At 51.8% G+C, this 21,762-nt stretch overlaps 1 protein-coding gene across 2 annotated transcripts; it reads left to right on the forward strand.

Moving 5' to 3' along the window:
- Positions 1 to 1,658: 1,658 nt before the first annotated feature.
- ACCS (1-aminocyclopropane-1-carboxylate synthase homolog (inactive)) lies at positions 1,659 to 20,331 on the forward strand. 2 transcript variants are annotated; one of them, XM_082661214.1, is made up of 16 exons: positions 1,659 to 1,884; positions 3,219 to 3,509; positions 5,166 to 5,225; positions 7,399 to 7,469; positions 8,690 to 8,759; positions 9,219 to 9,285; positions 11,226 to 11,323; positions 12,463 to 12,540; positions 13,522 to 13,622; positions 14,264 to 14,353; positions 16,309 to 16,354; positions 16,470 to 16,611; positions 18,223 to 18,365; positions 18,472 to 18,625; positions 18,767 to 18,860; positions 20,211 to 20,331. In XM_082661214.1, the coding sequence occupies exons 2-15, from the start codon at positions 3,219 to 3,221 to the stop codon at positions 18,832 to 18,834; spliced, it is 1,479 nt and encodes a 492-aa protein (XP_082517340.1). In that variant the 5' UTR covers positions 1,659 to 1,884; the 3' UTR covers positions 18,835 to 18,860; positions 20,211 to 20,331. The 2 variants fall into 2 exon arrangements, with proteins under 2 accessions (XP_082517340.1, XP_082517339.1); XM_082661213.1 differs by lacking the exon at positions 20,211 to 20,331 and having other exon boundaries at positions 18,767 to 19,056.
- Positions 20,332 to 21,762: the final 1,431 nt, after the last annotated feature.

Consider the following 21,762-nt stretch of genomic DNA (forward strand, 5'->3'; position numbering starts at 1 on the left):
TTTTTTGCAATACGCGGGCCTTTCACTGTTGCGGCCTCTCCCGCAGAAGAGCACAGCCTCCGGATGTGCAGGCTCAGGGGCCATGGCTCACGGGCCCAGCCGCTCTGTGGCATGTGGGATCTTCCCGGACCGGGGCACGAACCTGTGTCCTCTGCATCGGCAGGCGGACTCCCAACCACAGTGCCACCGGGGAAGCCGAAACACCATATTCTTAATCTTACCATTTTATCCAGTCTGATGGTCTTTTAACTGGTCTTTGGTCATTAATTTAATGTAATCATGGATATGGTTGTACTTAAGTCAATTATCTTGCTATTTGTCTTCTCTTTGTGCCCTATGCTCTTTGTTAATTCTTTCCTTCCCGCATGCCTTTTGAATTAATCAGGCATTATTTGGTATCCCATTTATTCTTAATTATACCTTTTGACTTTTTTTAAAAAGTGTTTGCTCTAGAGATTACAATATATATCCATTGCCCTCAGTGAGAAGTTCACAGTCCTTAACAGGGTTTATTAAGATTCATGACCTGATCCCCGATCGTATCTCCAAACTTTCTCCTGAACCCTGCAAGCTCCGGGGGTCGGTATTAGGCTTGTTGCAGTTCATTAATGTTCCACACGGACTCTAACCTTCAAGGCTCTATCAAAGGCTTTCTTCTGCTTCCAACATCCCACACTCCAGCTAGCTAACTAGGACTCGAGCATCACTTCCTAAGTGTTTAGGGTGAATGAATGTGTGTGTAAGGCTTCCTGTATGGGGCCAATGCATGTGTGTGTGTGTCAGGGAAGGGGGCAGTGGTGTTAAATCTCCCTGCCGCATGCTTCCCAGGCACCCAGTAATCTTTCTTATTAGTTAGCACATTTGTATGTCTGCCTTCCCAGTCAACCATGCAGGCCCGCTGTTTGTTTTGCCATCACTGTATCCCAGCACTTTGCAGAGATCTTGCACGACACAGGCATTCAATAAGACTACTTACCTGAATTAAACAGAATGATATGACTTAAATGGAGAGAACTGGCTTATTTTACATAGAGGAACAAAAAGTCTTGAGAGCTGCTCGAGGTCACAATGTTAGTGGCAAGGCCAAAGCAAAGACAAGAAGTGGAGTGATCCGGAGACAGCCAAGTCTTCCCAGCCAGATCTGTACTGATGGATTCTGCTCATTGCTTTTCATGGAGAAAAGGAAACTTTTCCTACTCAAAGGCTCGGGGCGGGCGTGGGACCTTGGTGGTCTAACTCAAAGTCCCGGAATGTGCAGGGTCCCAGGCAGAGTTCACCAGATGTTCTGTAGAACGAAAAGAGGAGAAATTACAAACTCAGGTCAAAAGCTTTCATAGGGGAAGGATGTTTTCAGGATGCCCTTAATCGGAATTAATGTAAGTCCGGAAAGCCTTTTCCATGGGCCGCAACCAGGCATACATTTGTCCAGTAACCTCGGTGACTCTGCCTGTAAATGGGGACACTAAGGCCGGGAGGCAGAGGGAGGGGCCCCCGTGTGCCAGGGGCGGGGAGACCGGGGCGGGAAGGCCGCCAGGGCGCTGAGGCCGCAGAGAGCGGAGGTGGCAGCGGGCGGCCCGTCCCTTCCAGGCGGAGCTCTGGCCCTGGGCCCCCTCCCCTTCCGCGGCTTCCCCTCCCCGCCCCACAGTGCTGCAGCATGTGCGGTCCCTGAGCGCAGGCCACACCCGGGAGTCCTGCGGCCTCGGGCGCGAGTTGACGAACTGTGCCCGGAACCTTCTGGGAAGCCCGACCCGGCGTGGACGGTCCCGAGTGCGAGTGCCTGGGCCCGGGTGCCCTGCGCACAGCGGCGGAGAGCGAGTCCGGGCGAGGATTCGGACACAGACTGCGCGTGCCTGAGTGCCGGCGGCGGCTCCTCCAGCTCCGCAAGTAGGTGCAATCCACTCTTTGCAGAACAGGGGGCCCGCGGGGTCTCCCTTGCCCGGGCTCGAGGCCTCGCTGCAGAAGTCCCGGCCCTTCCGTCTCGAAGCCCTCGGCCAGACTTCCTCCTCCCGGAGGCCGGGAGCCGGCGCCCGCGAGGCCCCCGCCGCTCTGCAGGGGTCTTGCACTCTGCCTTCCGCCCTGTCCGCCCTCTCGTGGATCTCCGAGGCCCGGCCGCGCGGGTTTCGGGCTCTGGACTCGCCGCCGCCCCGCTGGACGCCCCGAGCCCGCCCTTCGCTCCCGCACGGCGCGCGCGGAGCCGGGGCCCGGCCGGCCCCCACCTCCACCCCGCCTCAGCCCCTCTGACCTGCCGAGGGCCCAGGCATAGGATGAGGGGGGGCGAGGTGAGGCTGGGGAGAGCCCAGTCAGTTGGAGGAGACCCCAGAAAAGACTTAGTGGAGCAAAATTTAACGGAGGAGCCCCCTGGGTTTCTGGGCCGCTGATTGGTCCCCCATCATTTGGTGTTTGGGGCTTGTGCATCAGGACTGGGGAAAGCGGCGAGGAGTTATAATAACATATTTTACTGAAGTTTGTGCATGAGCCAGGATTTGTTCTAAGCCATTTACACTAACATATATTTATGTCCTCACTGCTACCCTATGAGGTAGTTACGGCTACACCCACTGTGCCCGCGAGGACGCTGGCTTAGAAAGTGGAGGAGTTCACATCTGAACGCAGGATGAGACCAGCCCCTCGCAGCGGCCACGCCTCCCCCACTTCGGGAGGGAGCGGGGGTGGGGCCTTGGGCTCTGCTCAGGGTCGTGCACTTGCACTTGTGGGAACCCCACTTGCTTCTTCTCAGGCCCCACCCATCATCGCCTCGAAACAACCAGATAATCTCATTTTATCCTTTACTTCTATTCGCAACAGTCACCACAAGACCCCTGGACTCCAGGCTCTTTCTACTTTAAGTCAGAGAATTTTAACTTGGCTTTTTGAAATTGACGTCGGCAAGAATGGAAAAAGAAGCTGGTGACTCTTTAGGCTGCAGAATGAAAGACTTCCACAAAAGTAAAACAAGCTGAAGCAGCCATTTATTCAAGTTGTAGAAAAGCAGCAAGTACAGCCCCTGTCTGTAGATCCTTAGCAGAGTTGATGCCTTGAAGCGATTGCGCACATGGTTACAACTAGTAAGGGACACAGGAAGTGATGAGTATATAAACTTGAAGGAAGGGGCAGATAGAGAAGGGGGAGGGCCCCGTGACTCCCAGTTCATTTTTGTTGCTTGGTGCTAGGAAAGCCCTTGATCAGATCAGGCACTGAGTGCTTTTGTCTTTCTGCAGATGTTCACACTCCCTCAGAAGGACTCCGGGACACCTACCACCTCTCCGGGTTCAGTCTCCACACAGGGCCTGCACAGTAACCATGGGGATGGTCTGGAAAGAGAATGCTCCGGAAAACCAGACCAGAAGCCGCTAAAGCTCTATGGAGTGGGTGATCCCACCGCCATGTTCTCCTCCGACAGCACCTACCTGTCCTCTAGAGGAAGCATCATTAAATGGTTCTGGGATTCAGCAGAGGAGGGCTACAGGACCTACCACATGGATGAGTATGATGAGGATGAGAACCCCAGTGTGAGTGAAGGCCCCCTTCCCACTGGGACACAAGAGAGCACGGGGGGTGGGGGGGGCGGGTACCCCACCTTGACCAACAGGGCAGCACACAGCTTGCTATTGTCATGTTGGAGTTGTGCCCCTTTGACCCCCAACGGGGTGTCTTATGTTGCTCAGAGAGGCCCCTGTATATTACCTGAATCAGAAAATGGCCCATTTATAATTAAGGGAACCTTGATTTGTGAGGGAGGAATTCAAGAACCATGGAGTGCTCTTACATGGATTCTGATCCACAGCCCATCGACTGTCCAACTTTAGATCTGGGACAGAACTAGGGTTCAGGTTGCAACTGTTTCACTTTTGGGTTGTGTATTCTTGAGCTAATTCCTTAATGTCTTTGAACCTCAGTTCGTCTCTATAATGGGATAGTAATACCTCCTCTATAGAACTGTCACAATTAAATGAGATCAGGTATGTAAGTTACTAGCACAGTGCTTCCACATAGAGCATTCAATAAATGGTAGTTGCTATTATTATTAATACTACCTGCCCCAATTATTATAACTTATTACTAGTAATACCTTCAGAGGGTAGAGAGCTGTCATGAATAACCCTTTAATAATCTTTATTTGTCGAGCATGTACCAGGTGCTGGCACTGTTCTATATACCAGGGTTACAGCCGTGAACAAAAATAAAGTTCCTGCCCTCATGGAGTTTATAGTCTAGTATGGGAGACAGACATACATATATATATATATATAATATGTTGGGGTAAGTCTTGTAGGGAAAAATAAAGCAGGGTAATAGGATAGAGACTGGTAGGGTGGGCTGGGGATATTACTATTTTATGTGAGGTGGTCATAGAAGGTCACTTTAATATGGTGACATTGAAGCAGAGACCTGGAAAAAGTAAGGGATTGTATTAGTTATCTCTTGCTGTGTAACAAAGGACTTCAGGTCTTAGCAGCTTAAAACAAACAGTTCACAGTTTCTGGAATTCAGGAATCCGGGTGGTGCTTCAGGCTAAAGATCTCCTGGGAAGTTGCAGTGAAGCTGGGGCTGTGGTCTCATTTGAAAGCTTGGTGGGGTGGGGAGATGATCCACTTCCAAGCTCACTCACATGGTTGTTGGCAGGCCTTGGTTCCTCACCACGTGGTCTTCTCCATGGGGCTGACAGGGCCTCTTCTTGTGGTACAATGACCCTTGTTCCCGTTCCTGCCAGAGCACCAGTTTACTGTGTACATTCTTTCATCCTGTAAACTGAGGCTCTTGAGAGATACAGCGGTGTCTTGGGCATGTATCCAGCCTTCAGGGACTTCCCATCCAGTGGGGGAGATAAAGCCTGTACATCAGACCCTGTGACCTGGGACAGAAACTGACTAGTGCCGTAAAGGGGGACAGATAAAGTGCTTTGGGATCCAGAAGAAGAAAAGATCCCTTGCAGGTGGGATTTTGAGGAAGGCTTCCTGGAGGAGATGGCATTTGCACAGAGCTTTAGAAATGGGAAGATAGGATCAGGGAGCCATGTGGAGGGCATGGCTTGAGCAAAGGCCAGGAGGGGTGATGGGAAGGGCGGGATTGCAGAGAGCTTCACTTTGCTGCCTTGGTGCGCCCCCCGGGGCCTTCTGATAGCACCCTCTGCTTTGCTCACATGGCTCTGTACCTCTCACCTCCAGGGCATCATTAACTTGGGCACCAGTGAGAACAAACTCTGCTTTGACCTGCTGTCCAGGCGGGTAAGTCCCGGTGCACCTCTGGGTGGCATCCCCAGCTGCAAGGGGCTGTCTTCTCTGGGATTCCTTGGAACACTTCCCCCAGACAGCCTGCTGCTTGCTTCAGCGGCCTCGGGGACCACTTTCTCTGCCATCTTGGGAGAGTCACTTCCCCACTGTGATCCTCCTTCTTCACTTCTTCTGGCTCTTTCCCTCCTCAGTTCCTCCTGCTGGCTGGGGCCCTGCTCTCAGGGGGAGATACTCGGTGGTGTGTGGTCAGTATTTAACAACTGGCCCTGGGAGAAAGGGGCCCCTGATCGGTAGCTTTTCTGATTCCCATAGTGTAAATGCCCCCACTGTGGCTGATATCAGGCTGTTGCCGTGACATCACTGCATGCAGAGCTGGGAAGAGAGGTGCAGGGGCACCATCACGTGGTAGTCCCACCATGCAGACACATGGACGGCAAGAACCTCCAGAGCACAGATGAGAGCAAAGTGGAGTAACAGACAGGAGCAATATTGTCTGAGCACTTTTTACCTTTGTTTTTACATATTTATATGTATAGTTTATATAATTTAATTTTTGCAAATGGTACAGTTTGCAAAATTCCTGAAATCAGATTTCTTTCTTTTATTTATTTTTTTAAATTGAAGTATAACTGCTGTACAGTATTATACAAGTTTCAGGTATACAGTAGAGTGATTCACAATTTTTAAAGGTTACACTCCATTTATAGTTATTATCAAATATTGGCTCTATTCCCCGTGTTGTACAGTATATCCCTGTAGCTTATTTTATACCCAGTAGTTTGGACCTCTTAATCCCCTACCCTTATATTGCCCCTCCCCCTTCCCTCTGCCTGCCAACTCACAGATAGAGAAAATAATCAGGTTTCTTGAGCTGGTGTGAGCCATCTCTAGTAAACTGCTGGAACTATCTGATGAATGTGTCTCTCGAGGCCTAAGAGTTAGAGTTTGGAACTGTGGAGAGAGTGATCCTTAACCTAAAGGAACATATTTCCAAAGGGAAACATCTAAGCTGCCAGGGGAGAGGGGTGTAGGGAGTGGGGTTGAAAAGTCTGTTCTACCCAAAGCCAGCTCCCCACTCTAAGGCAGCTCCGCGCCATCCAGTAGAAATAAACTGTGAGCCACGTATATAATTAAAATTTTCTATTAAATAGTACAAAGAAACTGGTAAAATTCATTTTCATCATGTATTTTATTTAGCCCATTGTATCTAAAATATGGCTATTTCAACATGTAATCAATACAAAAAATTATTAATGAGATGGTTTGCATACTTCTTTCATATAAGTCTTCAGAATCCAGTGTCTCAATTCAGGAGACCCACATAAGAGCCACATGTGGCCAGAGGCCTCTGGATCGGACGGTGCAGCGCTCAAGGACGAAGGAGAAATGGAAGAGGCTGGGGGTTATAGACACGTGCCTCATTCCCTTTCTTCCTTTTGGTCCTGCCGCCCAAGGCTTCTGCGTTTCCTCGACTTTGTGGGTGTGATGCCCTGGGAGTCACTAACCCAGCACCCAGGCAGGGTGGGGATGGTCTGGAAATGGCCACATTTTCCAAAGTGTGAGGTTGAGCTGAGCCTGCAGGAAGACAGTGGCCTGAGTCCCTCCGTGACTTAGAGCCAAGACCGAGGTAGGGCACCCAGTTCTGGGACCTCTTCTGTCACCCCGTTGGAGGAACTGAGGTGCGCGGTCTCCTATCGCTGCCTCTGCAAATCCACCTCTCTGGTTTTGTTGGGCGGCGGTGTTGTATAAAGAGCACTGGACTAGGAGTCAAAAATTCTGGTTTGTCTTAGCTTCGCCACTTGCCGGTGCTGTGATGTTGGCTGAGCCACCTGACTTTTTTTTTTTTTTCGGTCGTGCCGTGCGGCTCACGGGATCATAGTTCCCTGACCAGGGATTGAACCTGGGCCCCCTGCAGTGGAAGTGCACAGTCTTAACCACTGGACCGCCAGGGAAGTCCCACACCCGACATTTTTAAGCCTCAGTTTCCTCATCTGCAAAATGGGCATGAGAATGCTGTCCCTGGGCTGCCCCTGTCTCAGTTTCTCTGATAAGCAGACCAAGCCCTTGGCTTTAGAAGCCCTGGTGCTGCATGGATGCAGGTGGCAGGGCTGGCCCTCACCATGAGTGTGTGCGTTCCTCAGCCCTGCTCTCCCCTGTCTGTCCCCAGCTGAGTCAGAGCGACATGCTGTGGGTGGAGCCGTCCCTGCTGCAGTACCCTGACTGGAGGGGACATCTGTTGTAAGTAGCACCTGTAGGCCAGTGGTTCTCAACCCCAGGGTGGTTTCCTTCCCCAAGAGACAGGTGGCAATATCTGGAGACATTTTTGGTTGTCGTAACTGGGAGGGGGTTGCTCCCGGCTTTTCTTGGGTAGAGGCAAGGGAAGCTGCTAAACCTCCTACAGTGCCCAGGACAGGCCCCTCCACAGGAAAGAATGATCTGGCCCGAAACATCAATAGTGGCGGGTTGAGAAAGCCTGCCCTAGGCTGAGGGCCTAGTCCTGGAGAGCTGGCAGTCGTGGGGTCTCCTGGAGCATCTGCAGGGAACTAGTGCCTCCTGCCCATCCCACCCCTGCTCAGCGGCTCCCTGGCTTGGTTTCTCTTGAGTCTGAGGAGTGGAGAGGGCCTTCAGGCCAGGAGCCTTGTCTCCAATTTCTCAGTAGCTTTAGAGGAGCCAGAATCAGCTTAGGAGGAGATGGTTGGGGCCTTCTGCTGGTAAGATGGGAAATAGTAAGTAAAACTAATAAGAGTTTATATTTATTGAGCACTTGCTAGGGCCCAGATGCTGTCCTAAGGATTTAGTGCTGGAGCTGGACTTGATTCCAAGAGTAATTCCAAGCATGTGCTCTTATAATAATTAGGATGGTGGCCCTAGAGACTGACCACTGGGCTTGAGTGTGGACTCTGCCACTAACTAGCACGTAACCTAACTCCTTCAAGCCTCAGTTTTTTTGTCTGTAAAATGGGGATAATAATAATAGTAGTTGTGTCATAGGGGTTTTATGAAGAGTAAATGAGGAATATTCTCTAAATAACACCTGCATAAGGTAAATGCTTGTAAATATTGGCAATAACTATGATAATAGTTATTGTTATAATAATAATTATATTATCCTACATTATATTATATATTTTATTATATTAATGTGCTATTATTACTATTAATATTAGCTAGATCTGTATAGAGACTGTTACTTTTTGATATTCCTGCAGTCTGCTGATTAGGTGGGGTCAGGTGTCCTAGAACTACTGGAATGGAAGTTTCCACACATGCGGGTAGTGTTGGGACCGAGGAGGGAGGTGGGTACCAAGGAGCGGAGACAAATAGTGATCGTATTCCCATCGTGGGAAGCAGAGAAGGGTAATGGCAGCTGCCTGAAGATTCGCCAGAGGAGCTTTGGGATGGACTTGGGGTCGGAGCCCCTCTGACAAGCACTGCCCATCTGTCTGTCTGATCTCCAGCCTCCGGGAGGAAGTGGCCAGGTTCCTGTCTTTCTACTGCAGGAGCCCCGCACCCCTTAAACCAGAGAACGTGAGTAGCCCCCTCCCCTGCTCCTTCCTGATCTTCTGCCCCCTCCCCAACTTTTGGCTGGCCAGGGGTAAGGTAGGGTCACTTAGTTTTGATTTGGAATTAGGAAGACCCCCTCCCTTCCTTCCCCTCATCCTAGATATTTAGAGTTTGGGTATAATTTCTGCCCCGCTTTGTTCCGTGGCCCCTCTTTGCCTCCACACCTTCGGGCAGGACTCTGAGTGACCAGCTCCCTCTTCCTTGCTCAGTTGATCTAAAACAGGGTCCCCACGCATAAGCCACACAAATGGACTTGGCTGTTAGTCAGGAGGGGCCTGCGGGTATGCCTTGGCCCTCCCTCTGTGCCCTGGCCCTCCCTCTGTGCCCTGGCCCTCCCTCTGTGCCCTCCTGGGTTAGAGGCTGCAGGCCCTTGCACCCTCCTGGGACAGATTCATCTTTGTCCCGTGGATGTGTCACCCTCAGGTCGTGGTTCTGAATGGCTGTGCCTCTCTCTTCTCCGCTCTGGCCACAGTGCTGTGTGAGGTGGGGGGTAAGTAGACCGCAGCCCATTCAGTGCCAGGGGCTGCCCTGTGCCTGCAGTGTCCCTTGCTGCCTGTCCTCGAGGCCTGCATCAGGGTGCTTTTGCCATAATAGACTGTTAGACCACAGGGGGCTTAACTAAGGGGCCTGACAAGACACCAGGGGTTGGCAGTTCCAGGGGAAGTTAAGGTGATGCCAGGGTTCTGGGCCATTTCTCTGTGACGACCTCATGTGACAGCATGTCCTAAAGCAGGAAGAGAGGGAGGCTGTGCTGTGCCTGTCTCTTTTTTACTGGGAGGGAGGAAATGGGGCTACTCTTTCCTGGAAGAGTCCCCGCAGGGCTCCCCTTGCATATTTCTGGCCAGGACGGACTCACAAACCCATTCCCAAAGCAGTCCCTGGCGAAGGGGAAGAGAACGCTGGTTGGCTTAAACCAAACTTGCTTCATCCCCCAGGGCTGGGGGAAGGTGCACCTTCCTTGGACTTATTGCTGGTCATAGCTGAAAAGTCTGGTGCTCTCTTAGCAAGGAAGAAAACTGGAATGGCTGTTGAGTGTCGAGCCAGCAGTGCTTGCTGCAAGAGCCATGGTCAAATCAAGGACGTATTGACCATAGTCATGGTCAGGGGCTGTTGGTTGCCAGGAACAGAGACCCACTCATATTAGCTTAATTAATAATCATAATTTAGTAACGTTTATTGACCACATACTACGTTTCAGGCGCTGGCCTAAGGCTAGGCATAGTCTGTCATTTAATCCTCACTCTAACCCCGATGAGGTAGGTTCTGTGCTTATTCCCATTTAACAGATGAGGAGATTAAGGCCCAGGGGTTAAGTTACTTGTTAAAATAACACAGAGAGACGTAATAACCAAGTTTGGAACCCTGAACGGAAGATTCATCACAAGGATGTAATAGGCAATTTCCTACCCGTTCTAGAACCATCAAGAGTAGAATTAGCGTCACACTCTCTGTCTCTCACTGGCGTGTGCAGTCCCCCTCCCCCGCTTCTTATGCAGGCCTCTCTCTGGACCCTGCTCAGCTCTGTTTGGCCCAGGTTGTTGGCTCAGCTCTGACTCCACAGGACCTTTGCATTCAAGTGCATGTTCTCATCTCACAAGGATCTGTGCTGCTTGGAGCAAAGTCCTGAGACAGAGAGAACGTGATGGGTGTCTGGCCAGCCAGTGCATTGGCTCCTGGGGTCATTTGTCTACCTCTGGCCCAATCCCTGTGGCCGGGGGAGGGAACATGTAGGGCAAAGTCTGCCCCTTCCAGAGATGCGAGGCGGGGGTGGGGTTATGCTGAAGGGAAAGCTGGGAAGGGAGCAGCTTGACCAATGCACCCTCTTCAGAGCTGGAGGAGCACCTTTACCTCTGCCTTAAGCGGACCTTGGGCGTCATCTCATCAACCCCTGTGTCCACAGCGGGAGTCTTCTGCATGACACCCCCTCGCCACCGAGGGGGAGCTTTCACTCCTCCAGAAGCAGCACATTCTGTCTCTGGGCAGTTCTGTGTCTTGTCAAGTTTTCCCATTTGTCACACCCAGATCATCACCCTGCAGCTTCGACTCCTGTTCCAAGTCTGTGCTTGCAGTAACCCAGCATGTCGTGTGCTTCCGAGGGATCTAAGCTTCAGTTTCCTCATCAGTAAAGTGAGGATAATAATAGGACTTACTCCACAGAGTGATTGTGAGGATCAAACGAGATTAAAAATATAAATATTTAGCACAGATCCCCATGCATATTAAATGCCCGATAAATGGTAGCTACTAATTATTAGAAAAGGGACTCAGTGGATCCCAGCTTTAGAAAGGGTTTGGGGAATTGAGAGAGGGAGCGTGTTCCCCAGATGTTCCCCAAGCACACTGAAGGCTTGGAGAGGCGTGGGGTCAGTGGACGGGGGTCTGGGTGTTCCGACCAGAGGGTGACGGGCCCTGGCCCACTCCTGCCCCCAGAGGCTTTCCTGATCCCTGCCCCTTACTACGGAGCCATCACGCAGCATGTGTATCTCTATGGCAACGTCCGACTGGTCTGTGTCTATCTGGACAGTGAGGTAAGAGTTCCTGGGACCCCAGGTTGGACCTGGGCCTTCCTGTAGGCCGAGATGTTCCTCTGTCTGAATTTGAGGGTAGAAATGAGAGGAAGTCCATGCCGAGGCCTCTGGGGTTATGGCTGAAAGGAGAGTGGAGCCTTCTGCTGGCCACGGCTGCCCTTGCCTAGGTGCCCTGGGGACACCCGATCTTCCACCTCTGAGATCCCTGGGGTTGATGCAAAAGCCAAGGGCAGCCCAGGGAGACCACACCGGAATGGTGGGGTGAGAACGGGGCAGAGCAGACCTCAACATGGAAGCCCACGGACCCCAATCAGTGGACCTCAGGGGGCTCTTCCCCAATCCTAGGAGCCGTGAGGGTGTCCCTGATGTGATGGGGTGGGTGGCAGTGAGAGAGGAGTGACCCCCCTGTGTTTTTCTGAGATTGTTCTAAGAGGAGGCTGGAGATGACAGGGGTAGGAGAGGCCCCAGCGTCCAGGTCTGGGGGGGGCGGTCACTGAATTTGGCTGGTGGCCCCAGCGTCCAGGTCTGGGGGAGGGTCACTGAATTTGGCTGGTGGCCCCAGGGTCCAGGTCTGGGGGGAGGGTCCCTGAATTTGGCTGGTGGCCCCAGTGTCCAGGTCTGGGGGGAGGGTCCCTGAATTTGGCTGGTGGCCCCAGCGTCCAGGTCTGGGGGGAGGGTCCCTGAATTTGGCTGGTGGCCCCAGAGTCCAGGTCTGGGGGGAGGGTCCCTGAATTTGGCTGGTGGCCCCAGCGTCCAGGTCTGGGGGGAGGGTCCCTGAATTTGGCTGGAGGCCCCAGCGTCCAGGTCTGGGGGGGGAGGTCACTGAATTTGGCTGCTGGCCCCAGCGTCCAGGTCTGGGGAGGAGGGTCCCTGAATTTGGCTGGAGGCCCCAGCGTCCAGGTCTGGGGGGGGGTCACTGAATTTGGCTGGAGGCCCCAGCGTCCAGGTCTGGGGGGGAGGTCACTGAATTTGGCTGGAGGCCCCAGCGTCCAGGTCTGGGGGGGGGTCACTGAATTTGGCTGGAGGCCCCAGCGTCCAGGTCTGGGGGGGAGGTCACTGAATTTGGCTGGAGGCCCCAGCGTCCAGGTCTGGGGGGGGTCACTGAATTTGGCTGCTGGCTTTTGTGGATCTTCTTCCAGGTCACTGGGCTGGAGACACGCCCCTTCCAGCTCACAGTGGAGAAGCTCGAGATGGCGCTGGAAGGAGCTAATTCTGAGGTCTGGGGATCAAATTAAACCCAAGGCTGGAAGGCGGGGGGGCCTGAGCAGGGCATGGACCCCCTTCCTGTGGCTGATCTCCTGGGAGTAGTGGTGGCACTACGTGATGGGGACGGGGGGTAGGGTGGTAGCATGGAACCGTTCTGGGGGTCAAGCGGGAGCCTGCCCATGGAGGGCTTCCTGCTAGAGAAAGACTCTGAGACTCTCAGTGTACAGAGAATCAACTAGAGAGCTTGATTAAAAATACTACCCCCCCGGGCTTCCCTGGTGGTGCAGTGGTTGAGAGTCCGCCTGCCCATGCAGGGGCCACGGGTTCGTGCCCCGGTCCGGGAAGATCCCACATGCCGCGGAGCGGCTGGGCCTGTGAGCCATGGCCGCTGGGCCTGCGCGTCCGGAGCCTGTGCTCCGCAACGGGAGAGGCCACAGCAGTAAGAGGCCCGCATACCGCAAAAAAAAAAAAAAAAAAAAAAAAAACCTACTACCCCTCACTTCTCCCGATTCTGACTCAGCAGGTCAAGCATGGAGCTTAGAAGTCTGTGGTTCAGCAGTCTCTCTGGTGATTTGGGGAGGTGGTCCCCCTCACTCTGAGGGGATCTGAGGCCTCCCAAAGAAAGGCATAGACCAGCAGCCCTCCAGTGGTTCCTGTCCAGTCCACTTTTCAGAAATCTGTCAATCTTTTTTTTTTTTTTAACCTTGGTCATAAAATCCATATATGCCCACTGTGGGAATTTTAAAAGTACAAACCGCCACCCATAATCCTACCAACAAAGGCAACTCCTACTGGCGTTTGGGCATATTTCTCTCTGAGCTTTGTTCTCTGCATTTGTTCTCTTTTATAGCTGATACGATGCTGCAGATATAATTCTTTGCCCTTATTCGTTTCGTGTTGGGTGGTGAACACATTTCCCTGGGATCTGGCCCAGTGGGACCGTGGGGCCTTGGGGAGGAGCTGAGGGTCTCCTGTCCCACTGATGGTTTCAGGGTGTGAAGGTCAAAGGCCTCATCCTCATCAACCCCCAGAACCCTCTGGGTGATGTCTATTCCCCAGGAGAGCTGCAGGAGTACCTGAAGTTCGCCAAGAGGTGAGGCACCCCACGCTTACCCCGTAAAGCGTGTGACGGATCAGGGTTCTGATGTGAGCTTTGGTTCAGGTCCTGTTACCCCCTTTACCCCACTGTGGGTTTCTACCTGCTTTGGCCCTTTCTGGCAGTGGAGTCAGGGGGTAGGGGTTGGTGGGATGCTACTTCTCTCTTCCTTTTTATAACAGCAGCTGCTATTATTGCCCGCTCTAGGGGCCCCGCCCCCTGCTAAGCACCCTACATGCTCCAGCTCATGTAATCCTCCCAACGACCCTATTAGGTACAGATACTGTCATTATCCCATTGACTGCAGCTTAGAGTGAGGGGTGGAGCCAGCCGTGAATCTGGGTCCGCCTGTACGTAACTGTCTTGCACTTAACTGTGGCTGGAGGTGCCCGAGGGCTCCGCCTCCCCCGTCCCCCCACATTGCTTCAGAATCCCCACTGTCATCTGCCTTGTGTGTGCACGGCTTCTTGTTTGTTTGAAAGAAATAGACAAAAGAAGGGTGTTCCTGGAAAAAACAAGTTTGGTAACCCTGGGCTAGACCGTGGTCCTTCTGAATTTCTGATTCACTGCCATCCCACCCTGGGGGATGCATTTGGTCTACCAGCCAATCTCTCTCCTCCCCCCGACCTGCCCTCCAGGCATGAGCTGCACGTGATGGTGGATGAGGTCTACATGCTGTCTGTGTTTGAGGAGTCGGTTGGGTACCACAGTGTCCTGAGCCTGGAAAGGTGAGCTGACTCTGCCAGTCCCGTGCCCCTCCGCCCACCCAGGACAGTTCCCCTTCCTCCCAGCTAATCCTACTGTCCTCAGGTCCCCTAACGAGAAGAAGGGAGGCTGGGCCAAACAGTGGTTTTCAGATTGTTCTGTGGTGGTTCTGAAAGCTCCAAGGAGTGGTCTTAGGATTCCTTGAGGGAAGGCTGGGAGGGTGGGAAATGGGCCTCCTCTGCCGTTTCCCTCATCTCCAGAGTGGCTCCATTTTCACTCATTCACTCATTCATTCAGCAGATACTTCTGGGGCCCCCTGCATGTGCCAGGCCCTTCCAGCTATCGGAGCTTTTTCATTAGATGTAGTTTGAGTCAAGAATGTGTGGCCAGAACACCTTTGGAAACAGTTGGATCAGATCATCTGTAAACTCTGCACCTCTGGCATTTGGGGATTCTGACAGTTCCTGATACTCGTCGAGATCTTCCAGCCCTGCTGAGTCCTTTTGTTACTGGAAGGGGGACCCCTTCCAGGACCCGAGAGTGGGCTCTTGTCTAACACTCCGAAATGAATTGTCTGAGGAGACACGCGTACTGACAAAGCAAGAGACTTTGTTGGGAAGGGGCACCTGGGTGGAGAGCAGGAGGGTAAGGGAACCCTGGGGAACTGCTCTGCCACGTGGCCCGCAGTCTCAGGTTTTAAGGTAATGGGGTTAGCTTTCCAGGTTGTCTCTGGTCCATCATCTTGCTTGTGCCCATACTTGATCCAATTCAAGGCCCTTCCTGGCGGTGCGCACATCTCTCAGTCAGGATGGTTTCCCGTGTGAGGTTTCTGGGAGATTGGTAGAACATATTATGGGCTGGCGTCTCCTCCCTCCTTTTGGCCCCTCCTAAAGTCTTCCGGCTGGCGGTAGCTTGTCAGCTCCATATTCCTTAGCAGGACCTCTTGTTGTGAGATAACTCGTGCAAGTGGTGATTATCCTGCCTGGCCAGGGTGGGTGGTTTCAGCCAGTGGTTCCCGAACGCTTTCCTTTGCTCTTCTCAGGCAGTCCTCGCAAAGCTCTGCCAGGTGGATGGCACATAGGTTGTTCCTCCCCTTTGCTTATGGATTAGGAGAGTGAGACTCAGGGAAATAGGGATTTGTCACTTCCTGTGGGCCAGACACTCTGCTGTGCTGGAGATACATCAGTGAACAAGAAAGATATAGACCCTCCTTATGTGGAACTTGTCTTTCTAGCTGGAAAAAAAAATCAAAAAAACCCCCAAAACTTTTAGCAACTAGATGCACAGCTAATCATTTGATTATTGAAAAGCAGACGTCTGGAGAGCCAGCAGAGGATCTGCTTGGGGTACCCAATTGGCCTGGTGTACTGGGAGGGGGTCAGAGAAGGTCCACTTGAGGAAGTGATGCTTGAACTATGCTCTACATCAGCGGCTGGCAAATATTTTTGGATCAGATGGCAAATATGTTAAGCTTTACAGGTCGTATGGTCACTCACTCAGCTCTGCCATTGTAGCATAAAATCAGCCATGGGGGCTTCCCTGGTGGCGCAGTGGTTGAGAGTGCCTGCCGATGCAGGGGACGCGGGTTCGTGCCCCGGTCCGGGAAGATCCCACATGCCGCGGAGCGGCTGTGCCCATGAGCCATGGCCGCTGGGCCTGCGCGTCCAGAGCCTGTGCTCCGCAACGGGAGAGGCCACAACAGTGAGAGGGCCCCGTACCGCAAAAAAAAAAAAAAAAAAAAAAAAAAAATCAGCCATGGGCAGTACGCAGGTGGGAGAGCGTGGCTGTGCCCCCTTAGAGGTTCGTTTACAAGAACAGGCAGGAGGCTGTAGCTGGCTGACCCCTGCTCTAAAGGATGTGTAGGAATTGGTGATTCAAGAGATGAAACGAAACTCATCTGTCTCCTCATTTGTTCAACCAAACATGTGAACTCCGACGGGTCTGCGTTGCCTCTGTTCCCACCCTGTGCTCTCCGCAGGCTGCCTGACCCCCAGAGGACCCACGTGATGTGGGCGACCAGCAAGGTGGGTTCCTGGCTGGCCTTGGGGGTGTCAGGGGGAGGTGAGAGGGCAGAGAGGTGGGTGGAACCGGCTTCCTCTGGGAGGGATGTCTGCCTCCCACAGTGCCTTTCTCCTTCAGGACTTCGGGATGTCTGGGCTCCGCTTTGGCACGCTGTACACAGAAAACCAGGACGTGGCCACTGCGGTATCCTCCCTCTGCCGCTATCACGGCCTCAGTGGCTTGGTCCAGTATCAGATGGCACAGCTGCTCCGGGACCGTGGTGACTGCCTGGGCCTGGCCACCTGAGGATGGGGGAGGGTTGTAGTCAGACTGGGACTGGCCAGGGGTCATGGGTGCTTCTCCCATGAGATGAATTTAGGGTGGTGTTTGAGAGTGCCAGCTCTGAGCCCAAACCACGTTCATATCCTACTCGGTCACGTCCCGGCTATGTGGTCTATTCCTTCACCTCCCTGAGCCTCAGTTTCCTCTTCTGCAAAACAGGGATCATAATGGTGCCTGTCTTGTAGGGTTGGTGTAATTTGTCATTCAATTAGAATAGCACCTGGCATACAATAGGCACTTAATATGAACTCATTATTATTAGCTGTGAGCACTTGAAAAAGAGCAGAAGCTACTAAAGGAAGATTGTTATAATGAAAGTGTCTCTTTCTGTGCAGGTCTATTCTGTTCCTGGGTTCAGATAGTGAGTTTAGATAGCAAAGGTTACCTGTAATTGCCACCATTCATTGAGCCCTGCGAGATGCTCTCAATCTCATTTGTCCCTCCCCAGAATCCTAGGAAGCAGGTGTTTCTGCATTTTCCCCATTATTTTATAGATGAGGAAAATCAGGACCAGGTAGTACACACCTGCTACAATAGCTAAATTTAAAAAGATCGTGATAGTATCATGTGTTCCTGAGGATGTAGAGCAGCTGGAACTCACACTGCCAGTGGGAATGTTAAGGTGGAGCAGCCACTTTGGAAAACAACTGAGCAGTTGATTATAAAATTCAACACACACTTACCAAATGGCCCAGAAATCCTACTCCTAGATATTTGCCCTTATGGTCACACAACAACCTCTCCATGAATGTTTATAGCTGCTTTATTCATAATCACCCCAACCTGGAAACAACCCAAATGTCCTTCCACAAATGAATGGAGAAACAGACTGTGGTTCACCCTCACACTGGAATACTACACGGCAATAAAAGCCATGAGGACACAGACCCATCTCAGAGGCATTGTGCTGAGTGAAGGAAACCAGTCCCAAAAGATTACGTTACTGTATGATTCTACTTACGTGACACTCTGGAAAAGGCAAAACTACAGTGATGGAGAACAGACCAGCGATTGCAGGGAAGGGGGTGTTGTGACTTCAAACAGATAGCACAAGGGTGTTCTTCGGGGTGAGGGAACCATTCAGTATCCTGCCTGTCATGGGGGTTACACAAATCTATGCATGTGTTAAAATTCATCGAACTGGACACTGAAAACAAAGGTCAGTTAAAACAATGGGGATCAAGGAGGTGAAGTTGCCCAAGGCCTCACGCCTAGTCAGTGGCCACACTGTGATCTGAGCTTCCACCTGGGTGACTCGGAAGTGTCACTATGTAAGTGGGTACACCTCTGGTGAGGGTCTGAGTCCTGAGGGACTTTGTGTCTGGGCTCCTGAGAACGTCATGCAGGCCCTGGAGCCCTCAGGGCCAAGGATCTGGATTTAAGGTGCTTTTCACTGAATATTCCCGTTGCCCCCAATCAACCAGCTGCAGGAGGGGCTCACCCAGCTTTGGCAGCTCATGGCCTTTTTCTTTTCAGCATTTAGACTCTCAGGCCGGAGCGGAGGGTTGATGGCGAGGTTGATCTTCTGGCTTCTCTCTCACCCAAACAGACTGGATCAACCAAGTGTACCTGCCGGAAAACCACGCCCGGCTCAAGGCTGCTCACACCTATGTCTCGGAAGAGCTCCGGGCCCTGGGGATCCCCTTCGTGAGCCGTGGAGCCGGCTTCTTCATCTGGGTCGACTTGAGGAAGGTAATGCAGGTGGAAATGCAGGTGGTGGGGGCAGTGTTAAAGCTGCCCCCAGCAGGCAAGGGCAGGGGGTCTCATTCTGCATCCTGAGCGCCTCTCACCCTCCCAGTACCTGCCCGCGGCCACCTTTGAGGAGGAGATGCTGCTCTGGCGCCGCCTTTTGGATAACAAGGTGCTGCTGTCCTTTGGCCAAGCCTTCGGGTGCAAAGAGCCTGGCTGGTTCCGCTTGGTTTTCTCTGACAAGACCCACCGGCTTCGCCTGGGTAAGCGGTCCGCCTCCTAACTGCGTCCTTCATTCTGCCCTCCCTCTTCTGGCCTCACCTGTGGCCCCAGCAGCCAGAGCTTGCTCGTCCCCACCCACCCAGAATCTGTGCTGACCCTCACTTCCCCTTCTCACATCCCAGGGATGCAGAGGGTCCGGCGGGTGCTTGAGGGCAAATCCCAGGTGGCAGAAGACGCCCCTTCCTGCTAGACCTAGGAGCCGAGCGGTCCGCACAGGTGAGCTGGTCGCTGTCTTGTGGCCACAGGGCCTGGCAGCCCCTGTGAAGACTGATGGTGGATGAGCCGTTTGCCAGGCAGATACCCTTCTTGGCTTTGCCCTTGAAGAAGAACTGCTCCTTGTTCTCCCGGTGGCAGCGAGACACGCCTTAAGTCGTGGTCCATTCCCCTCCCCGGCTATTAAACAAAACCGGGAGAAAAACTGGAAGCCTCTGCTGTGAGTCATTTATGGAACAGGGGGAGTCGTGACTGCTCCTCCCCACAGCCCTCAGCCCCCCAGGACATGAAAACAAACTACCTGTACCCGCTTTTGTTGCTGCCTGCATTCTTCTGTCTTTGTTGCCAGGGAAACTAGTCAAAGGAGCAACACACGTTACGAGAGTGTTTGCCCCCAAAAGAAAAAAGAGTGATGATTTCTACAAGGAGAAAGGAGTTAATTCTGTATGTTCAGATTACTCTCCCTGCACATAGGATGTGTGGGCCTACAGCACACCTGGGACCTGAGACCTGGGACATGGGACCAGCCCCCGCGTGGGCCGAGGTGAACGGGTCCCCGGCGGGAGTCAGGAGGGGCGACTCTATCTCCGGGATACTCTGTTTCCTGGGAAGGAGCTGCCTTTACTGCTGGTCTCGAACCAGAGCGACCTAGCCGTGACTGTGCTGGGAGATGATGGGGCCCTGAACGGAGGCTGCAATGGGGACAAGCTCTGACCCAGGCTGGCCTTTCCACCTTAAGCACCAAAGGGCCGCTCACCCCTTCCCCAGGGGTGCTTTAGTTCAGAGCTCCAAGGAGCTTTCTGAACCAGCCTTAAAGCTGTGGGCTGAGGACCCTTCTCAGGTGCCGACACTCCTGTTTGGAAAAGCTATCTTCCTCTGTTCTTCTGTTTAGAGCATGTTGGTGAAGTCAGCATTTACTTTCTATAAACCATGCTCTGTGGCTTAGGATTTGTCTTCCTCTTTCTGCCTTTCACTCATTCCTCCTTCCTCCCTGTCTTTTCTTGAATACCTTGTACGTGCCGGACACTGTGCTAGGTAATTTACATGCATCGTTTCTAACTCTAACCACCGTGGGAAGCTGGCATTATTAGCCCTCATTTTAGAGATGAGGAAACTGAGTCTCAAACAGATGAAATGATGTTTCTGAAGTTACATTGCTAAAAAGTAGCAGGGCCAGGATTCAAGTTCAGGTTGGTTTGGTTCACAATCTTTCCACTCCGCCAAACCACAGTCCCAAAGGATTCTTTGACTTTTCCAGTCCTGAGAACCAGGCTTCATGCTGTCATCGTTTCACCTTTCATTATTTTTCAACATCGTTGGCTAAGTAGCACTCGTTTCTACTCCCACTTCCAGGATACGTTGATGCCAGGATTTGCTGTACTGGGATGCCTGCCGCTTTTCCGGAGGTCAGAACAGAATGGCCACGTTGACGGCCCTACACATCCTCTCCAGAGACCTCTGTTGTGATGCTGCCACTGTTGTTGAGGGTCCCCTGTGAAGGACCCACGTGATGAATTCCATTTAGAATTTTCAGAAGGATGACTCCTAGCTCTCCCTTAGAGGGAATCCAAGCAGGTTTCCTAGCAGAGGCTGACTAAACTAGGAATCTGGATCTGAACTGAGCTCATTGGTTTGAGTAGAGCTGGCTTGTGCTCTGCTGAATGGCTGTGTTCCATATGTCTCCCTTTCTGGAGCATGGACTGGACATATCCTACACCCACCTCACATCTTCTCTGATCACCTTTCTGCTCTGCCAGTTACTACAGCCATCAGATTTTGTGTTCTCTCCTTCTCTTTTCCTCTGTGTGGCTTCATTTTCAGACATGCTCCATTCAGATGGTGGCAAGATGGCTTCCAGGCAGCTCCAGGTTACATGGTCCTTGTAGCAGACACCTACAGGGTATTAGCAAGATAGACACCCTTTCTTCCTCAGCATTCATTTCTCTCCTGCCATAGGAGGCCAGCAGGCCTTACCTCAATCATCTGCCCATCCAGGGGAACCCAGGTTCTACTCATCTGTCCACTCTGCCATCCTTAGTGGGTTGGCTTTTCCCCTTCAAGCTTATTTCCTCATTGTCTCAATATGGCTACAGAAGCTCCAAACATCACCTCCACTTCCAGACACAGAAAAGAGAGTATGTTTTTCTGTTGCCTCCTTTTCATTTTATTTCATTCATTTAAAAAATATTTGTTTAAGCCTCAGATTTGTAGGAGTTCTTTGTATGTCTGGAAATGAGTATTTATTTTGCCAGATACTCTTCATTTATTAACATTCACTTTATCATTTTCTTTATTCTCCTCCTGAACATGGAAATGACCTTAGAACACTTAACTCTCGCTCCTTTATTTTCATCTCCTGCCATATTGTTGACTAGTATTTTAGTTAACGCCTCTTTGTTGTTGTTGTTTTTTTCTTCCTCTGGAAATTGTGCTTTGAAAAGTCATGACAACCCCAGTTTGGTCGAAGACCTGGTCAAATAGAACCTCCAGTTCTGATGTGAACATTTCTAACAACATTTCTAAGGCTTCAAGACTCTCAACAGGATATTTAATGTTTGACACCATGTTTTCTCAGACTCCATCACCCTAAGTCAAAATTTAGGGCATTGTTTTCCCATAAAGAGTCTGAAAGAGAGTTCAAAAGAAACTGAGAATAGTAGTTGCCTATGGGGTAGGGAAACTGGGAGGATGGGAAACAAGGACAGGAGTGAGAATTTTTACTCTTTCTTTCACTTGTTTGGTTCTCCTGGGTTTGTTTTAATGCTTTTTGTTTTTAAAACCACATGAAAGCTGTATACAGTAAAAAAAGAAATAAACTTAAAAATTCTATTTAGGGAAAGTACCTAGGAGAGTTACAGATACCATCTAGGTCTAGTACTGGTCTCATGTCTTTTGAGCTTCTGCT

This window comes from Grampus griseus (genome assembly GCF_964374135.1).
Source record: "Grampus griseus genome assembly, chromosome: 8".
In the NCBI taxonomy this organism is placed as follows: domain Eukaryota; kingdom Metazoa; phylum Chordata; class Mammalia; order Artiodactyla; family Delphinidae; genus Grampus; species Grampus griseus.